This window comes from Ammospiza nelsoni, chromosome 15 (genome assembly GCF_027579445.1).
Source record: "Ammospiza nelsoni isolate bAmmNel1 chromosome 15, bAmmNel1.pri, whole genome shotgun sequence".
In the NCBI taxonomy this organism is placed as follows: Eukaryota; Metazoa; Chordata; class Aves; order Passeriformes; family Passerellidae; genus Ammospiza; species Ammospiza nelsoni.
This window is the reverse complement of record NC_080647.1, coordinates 17,666,273-17,684,446: the sequence shown is the minus strand read 5'-3', so window position 1 is coordinate 17,684,446 and position 18,174 is coordinate 17,666,273. Positions and strand designations below refer to the sequence as shown.

General features: G+C 52.2%; 1 protein-coding gene across 1 annotated transcript in view; it reads left to right on the top strand.

Annotated features, from left to right (window-relative positions):
• Positions 1–15,572, top strand: part of SLC16A2 (solute carrier family 16 member 2) — a 39,303-nt gene extending 23,731 nt beyond the window's left edge. The window contains exons 2-6 of the mRNA XM_059483226.1: positions 6,124–6,268; positions 10,147–10,609; positions 11,011–11,154; positions 11,996–12,224; positions 13,439–15,572. Of these exons, the coding sequence (XP_059339209.1) occupies positions 6,124–6,268; positions 10,147–10,609; positions 11,011–11,154; positions 11,996–12,224; positions 13,439–13,659 (1,202 nt within the window). The 3' untranslated portion in view covers positions 13,660–15,572. The remainder of the gene's footprint in view (positions 1–6,123; positions 6,269–10,146; positions 10,610–11,010; positions 11,155–11,995; positions 12,225–13,438) is intronic.
• The last annotated feature ends 2,602 nt before the right edge of the window (positions 15,573–18,174 follow it).

The following is an 18,174-nucleotide window of genomic DNA, read 5'->3' as shown; positions in this document are numbered from 1 at the left end:
TGGTGTTCCCCAGCTTCAATTTGTGGTTCCCCAGCTTCAGTTTCAAACTCCGCAGCTCTGTTTTACTGCTCTCCATCTCAGTTTCCCACCCTACCATGCATTGTGGTGGCTTCCTCAGCTCTGATTTCTGCATCTGCCTTTATTTAAGCCTTGACCATTCATCCCTGGGACCAGCTCAGCCCGCGGGGGGTGCTGAGCACATGGGGCTGAGCCGCTTGGAGCGGTTCAGGCTTCACTTTGAGACACAAGGGAATGACGCAAATGGCTCTCCAAGGCCACGAGATGAAACAGCTGCTTGGTTTTCACTCCAGATGTGCCGTGGGAGCCCTGTTGAGGGGGGCAAAGCTGCCTGCTCCCCCATAGCCCATGCCTGGAAGGGCCAGCAGGTTGCCTGGGCTCCCAAAATTAAGCCAGGTAGGGCTGGGCAGGGCTGTGAAGATGCGCGACGAGGTTTGTCACAGCAGCCTGCAACAAGTCAAAAAGTGATTTATCTCTTGTAGGAGAGGTGCAGGAGGCGAATTACCTTTGGCTGCCTCATCTCTTCCCTGAGAAAGGCCAGGTGCCTGGGGAAGGTGACCCTGTGTGCATCTTGTCCCCGGGCCCTGTCCCAGCTGCGCGGCGCGAGCGGGAGAAGCCGCGGGAAGCGAGGGAAGACACTTCCTCCAGTGGCGGATCTGAGCTCACCTCCTGGCCCTTGATCCCTCCAGCCCAGCTATGTGGGTCAGCGGGGAAGCACAGCTGAGAGCGACGTCCCTTCCTCCCCTCTCCCTGGAGGTTTGCTTTTAAAGGAACAAATAGGTTTGGCTTCAAGTGCCGTGGTCTGATTTTTTAATGATGTTTTTTTGGAAACAATAAGCTAAATACCAGCGGGGTTTGGATCTGCATCTCAGAGTGGTGAGATTTTCTTCCTTTCTCACCTTCCTGCTCCTACCTTGCTCTGCTCTCAGAAACTTTTTTCTGCTTAGGAAAACGTCAGCAACGGGGGAAGTTTGTCATCCTGTCAGATGGTCCTGCTGGAATGAAAGTTGGTCTGGTATCCAAGTGGGACCAGCTGGACTGACCCTGGGGGTCATGAACACACAGACATGGTGCTGACAGCCCTCAGGGACCCCTCAGCATCACCAGCCCCACTGCAGGGGGACCTGAGCCCCCCAACCCCCTCCTCTGCCTCAGGGTCCCCAGGAGCTTTGTCACCCACTGGTAGGAGGAGGAGAAGGTGACCAAAGCATTCCTGGTGCCTCCTGCAGTATGGGCACAGCTTGGTGCTCTTGGGATGGTTGGCAAATGGGTTGGTGGGCAAATGGGTCACCTCACCACTTTTCCTTCTGTCCTGAAGCCAGGGTGGGTGGTGTTGGGAGGGATGGATCATCCTGGCCATGCTATTGCAACAGCTGGAAGTGTCCAAGGCCAGCTTAGATGGGACTTGGAGCACGCTGGGATCGTGGAAGGCATCCTTCTACCCATGGCAGGGGGTAGAACTCAATGATCTTTAAGGTCCCTTCCAACCCCAACCCCTCTGATTTTATGACTCTGTGATCTCTTAGACCATTGAATCACTGTTCCCCTTGCAGAACTTCAACCACTGCATTCCCTGTCCATGTGGAAGGCCACATTGCTTTGGATCAGCCATGGGCCACCAGCTTGGCTGCCTTTGTTATGTCAAGGCGGGAAGGAAGATATTTGTGGAGCTTTAGCTGGAGCTTTCTCCTTTGTGTGACAGCTGCTGGTGGAATGTTCTCCTTGGTCAATGGAGAACATTCCACAGAATGGTCAACAACTCTTCTCCAGCAAAGCAGCACCAGCCCCACACTGAGCTCTTTCCCTGGCCCAGAGCACCCCTAGGACCACCAGGAACGTTCCATTAGCTCTGTAGGTGGCTTGGGCTGGGGTGGCAGCTGGGGCTGGTGCTGTGCCCCAGCCCCCTGGAGCAGGGTGTGTGCCCTGGGAGGTTCCTGGCTCCTCAGCTCCCTCAATCCCTTCAGGAGGGGCTGTGGTGGGAGCAGGGTGGGATGGGCAGGTCTGGGTTTGATGTAACTCTCAGTGCCAAACAGGGTCAGCAGAGAGGTGGCTGTAAGAGAGGGACAACACATGTCGAGTCACCTCTTCTATCAGCAACCCCCAAATCAGAAGTCATGTGCACTTCCCCTCACCAAAAGCAGAGTGTTTTCATGCCTTTTTGGTTTTGTTGTTTTTTTTTGTTTGTTTGTTTTTTTGTTTTTGTTTTTTTTTTTTAATCTAGAAATATGGTTTCTGAAGCATTTTGTGTTTCTGTCAAGACATCTCTTGCATGTCACCTGTCAAGTTGTTTCTGTCAGGACACCCCTGTCACCAGCCAGGTCCCCCCTTGGCATTCAGCTCCAAACCCAACCCCTTCAGCTGAGGCTGGTTGGACTCACAGCACCCTAAAACACAATCAAGTCTTAACCCGATCCCTGTCAAAGTTCTGGCAGCTCCTGAGCTCCTTCCAGCCCCATCCTCAGCTGGATTCTCTCCATAGCTTCTTTTAGGATGTGCTTGATAAGCCTCTGTGCCTCATGTGGGGGCTTGTCTGTGTGTTTCCATATCTCACCCAGCTTATCAGCCACAGAGGGTGGGAGGTGTGGCCAGGCTGGGAATTAACCACCCCATGCAAACCTTCTGGAAATCAGGAGCAGAAATTCCCCCCCTTTTTTCCACTGTGGCTTTATACCAAGAGGTAACTTCTGCAGCGCTGGAGAAGCTGTAGGAGGGAAGGTGCTGAGCCCTGCCTGTTTCCACTGGAGGAACGGCTGCCTCTGCCCTTCACATCCAGCAAAGCCCAGGAGAAACTTCAACACCACAGACTGCCCAACATAAACCCTTCTTTCCCTGGAGTTGATCCAAGGACTGTGCCCAAAGGGGTGGGTTTGGGGCCGGGCTTCACCTGAGCTCCATTTCTTTCCCAGTCTGTGCTTTTCTGCCATCACCTCCCTCCATCCTTGCCCCACCCCAGGTGAAAGGAGATCACTGGGGATAAAACAGGGGGAAATCTGTTTTAGGTGGTCTGAAAGGGTGGTCCATCACCACCCTTTAGATAATCAATTCTCAGTTCATCAAGAGGAGAGGAGTCATTCTTGTGCCATAGGCTTCCCCAGGAAACACCATCAAAATCCCATGTGTTTCCATGTCACTCGTGGCACTGCCCGGACAGCATCTGCCATCGTGACCTTTTCCTTCCATGTCCAGTGCCCTCACCACTGCACATGGACCAGAGCTGCTTCTAGGGTTTTCCTTTTAAGGATGCTTTGTCCCGTTCCACAAAGAGCACAGTCTCACCTTCAGGACACCTGTCCCCCCAAATTTCACCGCCTGGGGCCGAGGGGTCTCAACACTGAACCCTCTTGGCTCTGAGCCATTGCCTCCCCCTGGATGCAGTCCCTGTGTCACAGGAAACATGGTTCTGTCCATGGCTATACAAGAAAAGTCCAGCTAAGGCTACTCCATCATCTCTTCCCACCTAAGACTCTTCTCCACCCTTCCGACATCTTTCACTTGCACGAACTTTCATCACACTTGCCCATTTCCTCCTCCATTTCATCTCTATCTCTCTTCTAGGAAGGTTAATGTTCTGCAAAGTTTTCATTGTCCAAACATTTTTCATTGTGCCCCCGCTCTGTTTTGGTGTGAATCCGGCACCGAGGCGGTTTTGTGCTGCCCCCGGGTTTTGCCGAGGTTTCCTCCCAGCGCTGGAGCCGGCCCAGCCCTCCCGGCTTCCCGGGGCTGCGCTGGGAAGCGCTGGGAAGACAAAACCCCGCTCTGGAAGTGAAGCTATTGTTCTTACTAATTTTAACTGGATGTTCTTCCCCAAGCCTATTTTTATTCATTGCTTGTGGTAAGCCCTTTCTCTAAGGTAGAGCAAGAGCAATTCGCCACGGGACTCTTTTTTTTTTCTTTTTCTTTTTCTTTTTTTTTTTTTTTTTTTTTTGTGTGTTTACCAATTTTAATTGAGAAATATCTCCATTTTACAAACCCAGAGCTGGAGGAGCTTTTTAAGCGCCCGTTTGCTGAGCCTCCTGCCCTGGGTTTGCTTTGATCTCTGCAGGTGAGTGTGCATTTTTGGGGCCAGAGATTGATCCTGCCTATTTGCATGTAAATCCCCAGGTTATTAAGATCCGAATCTGGCCCTTTAAATTTAATACTCCGCTTTATGCTTTTATTTCCGCGTTTCTTAAAGTAATTTCCAAAAATAACAAACTTCAAACATGACGGGGCCATCTAACGTTTTACTGCCTTGGCTGCAGTAGAAGGAACATTTCTGGAAGTATATTATCCAATTTAGCGAGCCTTTCCCATCCTGGCGTGCCTCCCACCCCTCACCCCCTCTCGGAGCTGCTTTGGACGGCTCTTTGGATCGGTGCCACCTAATCCTATTAGAGGGACTTTGGTTACACTGTGCCTTGTGTTTGTAACCAAGAAAATCAGCTGCACAGGGGGGTCCTCTCCCTTACCCTCTCCCTTCCCCTCTCCCATCGTTTTGCCTGCAGTTGGGATGAGAGCTCAGCCAGCCCCAGGAGGTTCCTGCTCAGCCTTTGCTTTTCATTTTATTGCTCCACTCTGCATTTATTAAGGAAGATTTTGAAGTAAATTGGGTACTTGTGAACTTATAATTAATTTCGAAGGGTCAGCTCTTCCCCAGCCTGGGGAGGGCTTCTTTGTGTGGTCCTTTTGTGAAAGGCAGAGGTTGGAGAGGCTGTTCTATAGCTGGGATTTGCTTTTAATAGGGACCTGGCTATTTTTTGAAGATCTCACAGCTCTGGAAGGATCATGAGAGTGTTTTTATGCAGGGATGTGATGAAAAGGTTTGCAGAGCCCTTGGCTTGGGTGCAAAAAAAAGCCCAACACAAACCTAAAAAAGGGATAAAAAAAGGCAAAAGGAGCACATGTCCTGGGGCTGTGCTTGGCAAACCAGAGCCAGCACCTGGAGCTTGGAGATGCTCCAGGAGGTCCCCCGACTTTGGTGCCAGGTAGGGCTGGGAGCCCCTTGTCCCTCTGTCCATCCCCCTCTGCCCCACACACCACCCTGGGGACCTCTTGCTTCTCCTCAGAGCTGTTAGAACTGAAATTCTTTTCCTTACCACATTGCTTTTCTTGAAATCCAGCATTTCCTCCCCAAAATATAAACCATTAAAAGGAGAAGGTGGAGGGCAGGGAGAAGACGGTAGACAAGAGGAAATGGCCTCAATAACCTCAGGAGAGGTTAAGGTTTGATATTAGGAAAAATTTCTTCACTAAATGGCTGGTCAAGCACTGGCACAGACTGCTCAGGGCAGAGATGGAATCATTGCCCCTAAGGGAATTAAAAACCTTGTGGATGTGGCACTTGGGAACATGGGTTAGTGCTGGGCTTGGCAGTGCTGGGGGAATGAGGATCTTAAAAGGCTTTTCTAACCTTAACAATTTTGTGATGGGCTGAAACAAAGAAATAAATCTGTGAATAATTAACATTTCTGGGAAAAAAAAGACAGACAGACAGTGGTTTTCTCCAGAGTGGGCTGGAAGGAGACAGGGCATGATGGTCCCACTTGGGCATTGCCTGGCAAGGTCAGGGGTGGAATTTAACCTGGGATAAACATGTGTCTCCATCAGCTCAGCTGCAATGAGGAATCTTCATGGGGAGAGGGGAAGGTGAGGGGTGCTGACTCTGGGGAGTGAGGGAGGGGTGGGTGGTGTGCTCCTGGGAATGCAGGGCTGTAGCTCAGGGCAGGAACCTCTCCCCAGCCAAAGCTGAGGAGCAAAAGGGCTTGGAGGAGCTCAGAGGGCTTTTGGCTGTGGAGATTCCTGATGGAAGTGCTGTCAGTGGGGCATCTTCCCATGTGCAGCCAAGGTTGTTTGGAAAGAGCATTGAAACTTGGTGCCTTCCCTGGGACACAACCCAGCAGAGAGGAATGCAAGGAAAACCTGTCCATACTCCATCATCGTGCCCCATCTGTGGTGCCACCAGGTCTCTGTGTCATTTATGAGTTGCACTGTTAATTAACAGCACTAATTAACTGTGTGATGGGGCTGCCAAGACACCTCCAAAGCTGTGCTTGGTCCCTGGTTGATTCCCCCTGCCCCTTTTGGGTGTCCCACCCTGACCATCACCTTTCTGCTCTCTCTCCCCAGCATGGGTCGGCTCCCTGGCCATGGGGATGATTTTTTTCTGCTCTCCCATCGTCAGCATCTTCACCGACCGCATCGGCTGCAGGACCACGGCGGCCATGGGCGCCACCATCGCCTTCATCGGGCTCCTCTCCAGCTCCTTCACCAAGTAAGGCTGTGGGGGGCACACCCAGCTCCTTGGAGAGCTCCTCTTCCTCCCTGTTCCCTGCAATCCCCCTGCCAACACATTGCTGCTGCCTCTGGGGCAAAGCAGGTAGGGCCCATCTGCATCAGAGATGTCCTGGCATCCCTACAACCCACACCTGTTCTCCTCCAAACTGAACCTTTTGTCCTTAGGTAAAAACAGAATAAATTTTACCCAAGCAAGGGACTGTATTTTTGGGGATTTCAGCACTCAGGTCCCTCATTTGATCTTTAAAACAGCAGCAGAGGTTGGTGTGCCTCTCACGGGCAGCTCCAGAGAGGCACTCACAGAGAAAACCGTTCAACCTTTGCAACCATTTTCACATTTGGTGCTGAAAGTAAATTAATGCTTAAAATAATATTTGGTGGATTATGCCTAAGAGGGAGTTTCTGTGCAGGGCAGACAGGGAGGGGAAGGCAGACAGGGTTTGGAGCAGTTTGTGGTGTTCCTGCGCTGGCTCGTGTGCCTGTGGCAGCACAGGCCACTGCTGCTTCTTGTTTTCCATGCCTGATCCCAAGCCATGAATTCTGCTGGCAGGCACTGGCCAATGGCAGGTGTACCCTGTGTGTCTTTCCAGCCCAGAAATGGGGGTTGGCATCGTTGTGGGAGCAAAAAGAGGTCACCTCTGGGGTAATTTATGTGACACTTAGTAAACACAGTCTCAGAGGCTCCATGGAGACACCTCCAAAGCAACATTTGCCCCACTTTTTCTGAATAAAAACATTGCTTTGGGTTGGATTTCAGTTAAAATCAATATTGTTTTAATTAAAATGCTTCAAAGAGTGGGTTTTTAAAGCAAATACACACCAGTTTTCCAGAGGGCTACTTGCCCATGCTGTGCTCCTCCTGCTCAGTGAGACCCTTGTGCTTGTCCCAGCCCTGTTTCCCTGGATCCCCAAGTCCTCATCTGTGGGATCCCCCCATCATGCTGGGAATAGGGATCAATTCTGATGCCCAGGCAAACCCCCCAGGACTGTGGCCAATTGCAGATAGGATTTTTGGGTTTCTAAAACCATCTTGGACAGCGGCATCTGCAGCTTCCTCCTCAGTGCCACCCTTTGTGTTTTCAGAGATGATGGCAAAAGGTGCAGTGGGTCCTGGGGGAAGCTGTGCCCTGGCATGCAGATCACAGGAGCTTCCCATGCAGTCCTGCTTTCCTTCCATTCAGCAAAGCTTGGACTTTTTTGTAAAATGTTTGGACTCTATTGTAAAATGTTTCTGCAAAGAAGAAAGGCTCATGGGACCGCACCGCTGCCAGGGGCTTGTTGTGTTGGGCTTCAAAAAAACCTAAAAAACTAAAATCAAACAGTACATACAGGCAGAGAGGAAAATCTTTTCCAGGAGAGCTCCAGGACTGAAATCCCCATTTCCTGCCTCTCACTCTCGGAGCACATTCCTCTGGCTGCCTTTAAGGGAGAAAGGAGCCCCTTTGCAGCTGGAGCAGAGCGAGGGGAGCAGCGAGGGCAGAGCAGAGCGCGGGGCCGGGGCAGAGCAGGGAGCCTGTGGGATTTGGCACTGCTCCACCCGGGTGGTGAAGGCTGCTCCTGAAACTCAGGGCTTGTGGCTCCAGCTCTCCCTGAACAATGGAGAAGCTTTTTCTTGGTCCCTCCTGCCAAGTCACTCCACCCCAGCTGGAGATCATTCCCCTGTGGTACAAGCACTGGGACACAGCCTGGCTTTGGTGGGCTCAGGCAGAGCTGAATCAAAGCTCAGCCCCCCTTCATCTCCTAGTTTCTCTAAAATGGGTTTATTTTGTCCAAATGGAGAAGCAATACTTCCCAGCACTGCACTGAGCTGCTCCAAAAACACCCTGAGCCACCAAGACTGTGTGGCAAGACCCCAGCACCCGGCTCAGTGCCTCTTGTCTCAAAATATTGGGAATTTTGTAAGGAAACCACTCTTGTCTCAAAATATTGGGAATTTTGTAAGGAAACCACTAAAGAAACCAAATATGCTGAAAAGCAAAGCTCTGGGGAAGGCTGGATGGGGTCAATGTGAGGTTTTTCCTCTCTGCTGCCTTGCTCTGAGGTGTCTCCTGCACTCAGAACCAGCTCAAGCCACCAGAGACCTTGTGTGCTCTCAAAAAAATAGAAATCCCAGTTAAGGCTTTAGCTTCCCTCCAGTTTAAGGGGGTTGGTTTAGCATGAGGAATGGGAGATGATGGCCAGCTCAGCAGGGCTGTCTTCACATGTCCCCAGTGCCCTCCCAGCCCTCCTCCTCTGCATGAAGTGTTCTGTAGGGAGGGTTGGATCGCTTTCCATCTGCTTCCCCTTCCCCTCCACAATTTCTGCCCAGTTGCTCCTGCACAGAGGAGCCACCTAAACTTCTGCTAGCAAAGATGAACCAGGGCTGTCCCCACTGAGATCTGGAAGCAAAAGGAAGCTGATGGAGGGAAACCTCCTTGTCCCAGGAGAAACAATTATCCATTGTCAACCTCACAATCCGAGGGGACAATGCCGCCCTTCCCACAGGACAGCTGCTGGCTGATTCCCAGTAAGCAGGCTGGGAAATCCTGGCTCTTCAAGAAGTATGGTTGAAAGGAGCCCCTGCTCTTGCAGGGCTCTCTGAGCATCAGTGGGAGCAGATGGGAGCTGTGGCATTTGTCTCCACTCACCCAACACGTCAGCTGAGCTGCGGCACCAGTGCTGCCGTGACCAGGCCAGGGCTGGTGCATGGGAGGTCGGGCATGGCCCACCAGGCCCAGCTGCTTGCCTGGCTCCCACAGAGGAGGCTTCTGATGTGGTTTTGCTCTGGAGTGGATGGAAATTGCCTTTCATGACAGTCATTTGTCTCGGCACTGTCAGGCACGCCAACCGTGTTCTGCTTTCTGCTTGGCAGGCTGGAGGGGTGAGCGTGTAATGGAAGGCATGATGTGCTTGTAAAGGTTTTCCCAACTCCCAGCTTCTCTGGGAGATGTGGGCTGCTGTCTCCTCACTTGCTTTGGGAGCAGTACTCAGTCTTGCTCTGAGGGTTGGAGCACAGACCCTACTTGTACAACACCCTGAGCTGCCCAAAGGTTTTCCTCACACTTTCCCCCCAGGCAATATCCCATGGCAGATCTTTGCAGCTGGATGGATTGCATGGGAATGAAGAAAAAAAATTCCTTAATCTGGAGAGAAACACAACAGGTTGTTTGTACTGCCTAAATCCAGGATCCTTTGTCAGCTGCCTCTGTTGGGAAAATTGGGCTGGAAATTGGGAGGCAGCTCCTTCCAAGAGCTTTCAGCACTCTCCATCTGCTCTGTAGAGCAGCCACTTCACTCCCTCTTTAGTGCAGCCACCAATGTAAGGTACAAATGAGATCTATTAAATGTCTAATTAAAGCTCCCAGAGGAGCTTAAAGAAGAAGAACTTAATTAACCAGCCTGGAGCCTGGGCAGAAACACCACATTTCCTTCCTGAGTGCCTAATAACCAGCAGGCTTGGTGCCTTCTGCTTCCAAACACTGGGTGGAGAATGTTTTCAGTTAGTCCTTTCAGTGGAAAAATTAAAAGGAATCCTAGCTAAAAATATCCCACCATCCTTACCTTAGAAAATCTTGTTTGCTGTAATTGAATAACCATTGAAGTAAGGTCAGCTTCCCAAGGAGGCCAGGTTGGCTGCTGCCTTCTCCTGGTGGCAGAAAGCACTTCCCAGCCCCACTTCATTTTGCTGCAGATTTCATGTGCCAGCTGTTAGGTGAGGATTATCCTGGTTTTGGTCGGGGATAAGCTCCTTGAGGCCAGCCTGTCTGTGCAGTACCTGCGGCGTGTGACACCCGGGCCTGTGCAGCACCGTGGGGGAGGAGGAGGAGGCTCCCTCATCTCTGCCTCACATCTCCACTCCCGTGTGTGTTCTTCCAGGTCCCTGGAGGTCCGTTATTTCACATATGGGATCCTCTTTGGCTGTGGCAGCTCCTTCGCCTTCCAGCCCTCGCTGGTCATCCTCGGCCACTACTTCAAGCGCCGCCTGGGCCTGGCCAACGGCATCGTGGCTGGGGGCAGCTGCCTCATCTCCGTGCCGCTCCCCTTCTTCCTCAAGATGGTCGGGGGTGCCATCGGGCTGGCACACACTTTCCAAGTACTCAGTGCCTTAATGCTCATCCAGATCTTCTTGTCCATGACCTACCGGCCCATCCTGACGCCTTCTTGTGACTCTCAGCACGACGGGCACGACAAGCTGGGCAGCCGGAGCATGAGGCAGCAGTGCTGGGCCCAGACCCGCAAGTATTTCAACCTGAGGGTTTTCCGGAGAAAGACCTATAGGATTTGGGCCTTTGGGATCGCTACTGCTGTCCTGGGATACCTCGTACCTTACATGAACCTGGTGAGAGCCCTGGCTGGGGCTGGAAGGGGAGGGAGGTGCCGTTCCCTAGAGTGAGGAGGAGGTGGGAAGGTGGGCAGTAGGGGCAGAGGCACCAAAGCCTCAAAGCCAAACTGGTGCACATGCTGTAAACAGAAAGAGTGATGAATATGGTTTTGTGTGCCCTCTCTGTGCCAGGGTAGGCCAGGGTCACTTCCCAGCTCTCCTAAGGACCAGCGCAGGAGCAGGAGAGGAAAGGCCTGTGGGGTTTGGGGTGGGTGGAGTGTGCAGGTCAGTGTGGACATGAGGGTCACACAACCAGCCCAAATTCATGAGCCCTCTGCAGGAAATCCCATCCATTGGGGGAAATGAGAGGAATCAATGTACCACAGCTGCATGTCCTTGTGTCCTTCCCTCCATCCTAGGTCAAATATGTGGAGAAACGATTTCAGGAAACCAAAAAGGACTGGATCCTCCTGGTTTGCCTCGGGGCCATGTCAGGGCTGGGGCGCTTGGTTTCGGGCCGCATTGGTGACTGCATTCCCGGGCTGAAGAAGATTTACCTGCAGGTATGGTGTGATTTACCTGCAGGTACAGTGTGATTTACTTGCAGGTACAGTGTGATTTACCTGCAGATATGGTGTAATTTACCTACAGGTACAGGGTGATTTACCTGCAGGTATGATGTGATTTACCTGCAGGTACAGTGTGATTTACCTGCAGGTACAGTGTGATTTACCTACAGGTACAGTGTGATTTATCTGAAGGTATGGTGTGATTTACCTGCAGGTATGGTGCAATTCACCTGCATGTATGGTGTGATTTACCTGCAGGTACAGTGTGATTTACATGCAGATACAATGTGATTTACCTGCAGGTGCAGTGTGATTTACCTGCAGGTACAGTTTGATTTGCCTGCAGGTAAGGTGTGTCCAGCCCTCCATGGAGGTGCTGGCCAGCCACAGTGGCACAGGGATGGTATCTCTACGTTGGAGTCCATGCTCTGCTTAATAACTGTCAATCACAAAGCCTTTAATCACAACCATTGTCTGCTGTGAGGGAAGAAAATTGACTACAGAAATGTGTAAGAGTCACACTTGACCCCAGGGATCAGTGTCTGTTCAGCAATCAAACTCCATGGTAGCCACTCTTCCCAAACTACTGACACCCTTTGACCTCCTTGTGGTTTTTGAAGAACAAACTGCTGAAATCTAGCAGCTAATCCAGCAGTTAATCCTTCTTAACCCTTCTTAAAAGGTTATTCTTAAGGGCCTCTCTGAGACAGGAGCAGCGGCTGGATGGCGTTGCTGGGCCCAGGGGAGGGAGCAGTGACATTGACCTGTTCAGTGCCATCTCCATGACTCTTCCTGCTGCCCATCCCCTCTCTCATGCCCACTTCTGTTCCCCCAGGTTGCGTCCTTCATGCTGTTGGGCCTCCTGTGCATGATGATCCCCCAGTGCCGAGGCTTCGAGGGTGTCATTGTCATCTGCCTCTTCCTTGGCCTCTGTGATGGCTTCTTCACCACCATCATGGCCCCCATTGCCTTCGAGCTGGTGGGGCCCATGCAGGCGTCCCAGGCCATAGGGTACCTCATGGGGCTGATGGCCGTGCCCATGACTGCAGGCACGCCCATTGCAGGTGGGTGACACCACGGGGCTGCACCAGGACCCAGCGGGTGGGAGGGACGTGGTGGTGACAGCCTTCACCCATGGTAGTGTTTTGGTGTGAGGACAGAGGCACTGGTTTGAATTTTCTGGTTTATCAGATCATGTGGAGGTTGAGGAATGGGGGTGGCATCACTCCATGCTACATCCTGTGGCATCTCAGGGCTTCTCTCAAGGCTGATTAAAGATGGTCATTATGGGAACAGTGAGCCAAGGTCACATTAAGTGATTTCTGCTCGCAGCTGAGCTAAAAACTGGCAGATAATAATTTTCTAGGAGTCCTTTTAGATGGAATTGAAGTTAGAGATGGAGACACCTGAGCCTCCACAAGGCCTGGGTCAGTGTTCCAGCACAGCAATAACCCCAACGTCCTTAACAGCCAGGGCTTTGCCAGAGCTGCCCCTGGGCAGCAGGACCTCTGCATCAGCAGCACTAAGCCAAAGCTGGATAAGCACCTCCGATCTCTCTGCTTTCCTTCCGGCAGCAAAGTTCACTCTGACGCCCTCAGGATGGAACATGGGGCTCACAGACCTTCACTGGGAGGACTCCCTGAGTGGGGCTTGCTGGGTGAAGGGGCCCTTTGCATCAGCCTAATCCCCAGGGAGGCATCCACACAGGAGGGATTTTCCAGCTCTGATCAATGGCCATGTGTTATTCTCCAAGGATGCCTGGCTGTGTTGGAACTTGCCAGAAAAATGTAGAAGCTGGTTGGGTTTTAAAGGCTTGGCTATTGTTTGTAACTGGCAGTGATTATTTCACAGATGGAGATAAAACATCCATCAGGGCAGGGCTTCCAAACGGAGACAATCAGCAGAAGAACAGCCCCTGCCCACTTTCCCATTGCCTCCTGGCTGGCAAGCCTCTGGGAAGAGGTGTTGGGTTTAACACGTCTCGGCTTGCATTTGGGATTGTCTGGGATGTGGACGGTTGTGTCCTGTTCTGGAGAAACAGGAAGGACGGCTGAGGCTTTCCTTCTCCACTCCCTTGGTACACAGTGTTGGCTGCACACATCCCTTAATCCAGGGCGTAAAAACTCCAAGAAATGCAAACGGAAAAAAAAGATTATTTTAAAAACCCAAATCTCCCCAGATCTGGTGGGTGACGCAAGCTGCACTCGAAGGAGGGAACAAGCAGGTCGTTAGACTAATGAGCTCATTAGGCTCTAATGTCACCTCTCTTCTCTTTCAGGATACCTCAACGATTATTTTGGGAATTACGACGCGGCCTTTTACTTTGCGGGGGTGCCACCCATCATCGGCGGCCTGGTGCTCTCCGTGGTGCCGCTGGTCCACCAGAGGATGCTGAAGAAGCAGCGCCTGGATTCTGGCAAAGACAAGATGCTGGTGTCGGAGGCCGTGGTGAATGGGGAGCTGCTGCCAGGCTGCCCAGCCTCCGAGGCACACATGTGACACCACTCCTGGCTCTCCAGGACACCAGCAGCCTCTCCATAGCCCCAGCACAGGCCCTTTCCCAGACGGACCGAAATTCCCAGTGATCGCAGATGCACTATGTTTGTAAAGGAGAAAACACAAACATTTCTTCTAGTTAAAGGCTTTTAACTAGCAGAAATGTTCTTCTTTTTTTTTTGGGGGGGGACAGTTTTGATTTCAAAGCCACCTTTTTTTTTTTCCCCTAACCATTTTTGTAAGGAGAACTCTGACCAGGATTCAAACTTGATTGAGCTCCTACTCCTCTCCCGGTTTTCTATTCATCACGACAGAGGTTTACAGCTAATAAATGCCTTTTCCAAGCAGGCCACGGATGGAACTTGTTGAACCTTGCAGCTGTCCATCCTCCTCCTCCTCCAGTGTCACTCGGGTGTCACATCCAAGTGAGACAGCCCCCATCCCGTCCAGCACCTGGGGCTGTTTTGGAGCCAGAGATCCGAAGGAGGAAGCGCTGCTTTAGTCTGATGCACAAAAACCAAATAAATGTCAGCGAGTCCCGCTTTCATCTTCCTCTTTCCTCCTTTCCCGCTGCTCTCCCACACCCCCAGGGAGCTGCAGCTGGGATGACAGGGAGCTCAGCTGGCTCCAGCCCTCGGAGTCACACGGGAGCACACCCTTCCTGCAAAATATGCCTTAAAAACGCGTGGATGAGACCAGCAGGTCCCTTGGCCACTTTCCACCTCCATTTTCCCACCCAACAATTAATGATTGGGCTTTCGAGCTGCAAAAGAGAGGGGCAGCTCCTTGCACAGCCCTCAGTGCCCGGCTCTGTGGGGCCAAATCCATGGGATCACCACCAAAAAGGGCACTTTGGTGGCTTTGGGGCACACAGGGTTGGGACAGAGCCCCCGTGTCATGGAGCAGCTCCATGCTGGGAGGTGGATTCCCTGCTGGGCTCAGGGCATGGGGTGCCTGTGCTGTTTTTGGGGGCCAGTTGTGTATATGCAGCAATAAGCACGAGTCAGTATTGGTGGGAAATCCCAGTTTTCCAAAGGGTTTGACAGCCCCAGTAGCGTTTAACTCGTAGCCCGTGTGTTGTCACTGAGCTGGTGCAGGGTCAGTGCTGATCTGGGGGGAGAGGGAGAGAGTGCAAGGAAATCACACAGCCAGCGGGTGCCCACCACACTGAGTGGCAGCAGAGCTCATCCCCAGCTCGGGCAGGAATCCATCATTGCCCACAGAAAATGGTAGAAATTCAAATTGCCCAGAGAAGCTGTGACTGCCCCATGCCTGGAAGTGTTCCAGGCCAGGTTGGGCAGGGCTGGGAGAAACCTGGGATAGTGGAAGGTGTCCCTGCCCATGGCAAGGGGCTGGAATGAGATGAGCTTGAAGGTCCATTCTGACCCAAACCATTCCATGATTCTATGATCATCTCCAGGATTGCTAATGAGCTTGGCTAATGAGTGAGAAGGGAAGTTCTCCTGCCCTGCTGGGTCCCTGTGTGAACAAGGAGCCAGCTGGGACCGGGGTACCTTTTCCTGGGAGAGAGCAAGAAACAAAACTCACATTCATCCTGACTGCAAACCCATCCTTCATCAGATTTTCATTTTGTTCACCTGACAGTAAAATCTCAGATGTCTGAAGAGGGACGTGTGTCATGGGAATCATCCCTTGGTCTCCGGGCGAGCGTGGGGGTTTGTAGCACCAGGGCAAGTCTTTGCTGTGGAAATTCGGGCTCAGTGGAGGCCCCTCCCACAGGCAGCAGTGGGATTTTTGTACATAATAGGCTCAGGACCCTGCATGTCGCTCTGGCCCTGTTTTTAATCCCTGTTGGCTGATGCTTTGTAAGGTCTTGTGGTCTCGTGGCCCTTCTGTCCCTGTACGAGCTGGAAAATTACCTGGTGTGTTGTGATGTGTCTGTTTATGCTATAAAATGAGATGTCTACTTGTCTCTTTTTTGGATACACTTTTCCATGACTGTTCTCACCCTTCATGGCCTGTGTTGCATCCTCTGCTGTGGCTCTGCTGAGCCATCACTGAGTTTTGGGAGCCATGGGAGGCAGATGAAACTGCAGGAGGAGGCAAGGCTTGAACCACCTAACCCTGGCTCCAGCTGGGATCTGCCAGACTTAGCCTAGGGCAGGGCATTAATCTGGGGCTTTTTGGGTGGGAGCCTTGGAAGTGGGGCAGCTTCAAAGCCCTCTGACAGCTGAAGGAAATAAAAAGCTCCTCATTGTAACTCCTTCTGTGAGTTTTGGGGCATTAATTCGCATTGGAATTTGATGAAGCTCATTAAATCATACTTTGGACCTTAATGCCCCCCAAAGGAGAGATTATGAGAGGTTTAAATTCCAGAAGTAGCTTCTTCAGAGCAAGCAGAGCATGAGCAGAGCTGTCTCCAAACCCCATCTGGGCTGAGGGAGAGGCTGCACCTAGACTTTGTGTGGCAAAGCCTCCCTGGCTCCTAAGGTGATTTATGGTTTAAATCCCAAATTTCTACAGAATTCCACTTGCCTTAACAGCCCCATATGCCTGCAAAGGCCCCGGGAGGAGCCTGCACTCAGTGCAAGGGGTGCTAAGCCCTGCAGTGGCATCAGAGCAGCTCTGTCAGACCTGGAGGGGTGCTGGTACCCACATCTGCCCTCCCTACATTTGATCTTTCCCCATGGCTTTTATTATTGACCCTCTAGGAGATCTGGAGTGATGAGGGGCTTTCTTGGCCACCCCTCTGGGTCAAAGGAAGCCACCCCTCATCCTATCCCAGACCCCTGTCTGCTACCAGCCTCCCAAAACCGCACTCTGTGTCCTTGTCTGGTCATAATCCTGCCCTTGGTGGACACAAGGACAAATTCTGCAGGTTTGGACAACAGCCATGAAAGGTCTCCTCATCAGCAAACACAGATGGGAATGGGAAGGGCAAAGGTTGGAGCAGTGTCAACATGCAGGGAGTATTTGGGGCTTGTTTGTCAGATTGCTGCTGCTGCTGCTGAGGGTTTCGTTTGGCCCTTTTGAACACCAGGCAGTTTGCAGGAATTTCTGCATGTGAGAGGTGGGATTGTGAGCAGGGAGGGGCTGCCCTGCTCTCAAAACATCTGCTCAGCCTCTGGTGGTTCTGGTTGTGATGCCAATGGGTCTCCACCTGCTGAAATCTTCATCCCAAAGCTCCCCCTGCTCCATCAGGGTTATCCTGTCCTAGCCCAGCACATCCCCATCCCTTTGGGGCTGCCTTGTACTCAGTTTTCTGACTAAAACCCCAACCTTCTCCCTTCCCTGGAGTGCCAGGCTGTGATTCCTGCCCCTCTCCCTGCTCTGACAAGGGAAGGGAAGGGAAGGGAAGGGAAGGGAAGGGAAGGGAAGGGAAGGGAAGGGAAGGGAAGGGAAGGGAAGGGAAGGGAAGGGAAGGGAAGGGAAGGGGGAGCCCAGCACTCGGGCTCAGCCAGCTTGGGAGCTGGGAAGGGGAGTGGACTGAGCCCCTTGGGTGCTTGTGTGGGAAAGGGGAGAAGGGAGGGCAGGGCCCCTCTGCAGCCCTGGCTGGGCTGTTTGCAGGGTGCAGAGCCTTATGTAAGTGTGCAGGGAGCACAGGACATGTCCCAGCAGCGCCTGCTCGGGGCTGGGCTGGGGCTGCCTCTTAAATCTTTACCTTAAGGGTGTTCAAAACCAGCTTTTCTTTTCTTCTTCTTCTTTTTTTTTTTTTTTTTTTTTCCCTTTTTTCTTTTATTATTGTTCTACCGCAGAGTGAGGCATCGGGTTTAACTCCTCTGGCTCTGGCTGGGGGATGGAAGGGGACAGCTGGGCTGGAAGGGCTCCCAGGGTGGCTGTGTTTGTGATGGGAAGGGTAGGAGGGCTTTGGGAGCTGTCTGGGAAGTGCCATGATTCATGGCTTAGTGCTTTTTTCAGTTTTGGAACAATATGCAGGAGCTGCTTCACTGCAGCTTGCCCTGCCCTGAGGTCCTGCAGCCAGGCAAACACAAGTTTTGAAGTCACAGAGCTTAAATTTATCAAATTCTGGCCTCTCTCCAGCTGGGGTTGAGGTTTCCTAACATTTCTGTGCTGTGGGAGCTATGGGAAGGCCACATCCTAATTACCAGCCAAGCAGAGGGCTTTGGCAGGTCTGCTGTGGTACCATGGGGTTTGGAGACCTCCAGTTTCAGGAGGTTTTGGCTCTGCCTCCCACCATGGTGGTGCCTTGGGGCTGCCACTCAAGGAGCTTCATCACCCCTGGGCTGAGCTGCCTGGAGGAGCCAGCAGGGGGGTGGCCAGCAGCTGGGCAAGGGCATTGCTGCCCTCCCTTCCCTGGCAGTGCCCTGGGAGTGCTCTGCATGGCAGCAGAGGCTCTCTTTGGTACGTGGGTGCCAGGAGCAGTTTGCTCTGGGCAGCCAGATTTGGTGCTGAGGATCTCACCTGCTCTGGGTTGAACCCTGGCTGACACTTGCATCTAAAAGTGGCCACGTAATCCTCACCTGGGTAAAGGGGAACTCGGATCAAATCCCCTGAATGCAGGGGGACAGATCCAGCTGAAACTTTTGCTGTCTCTCC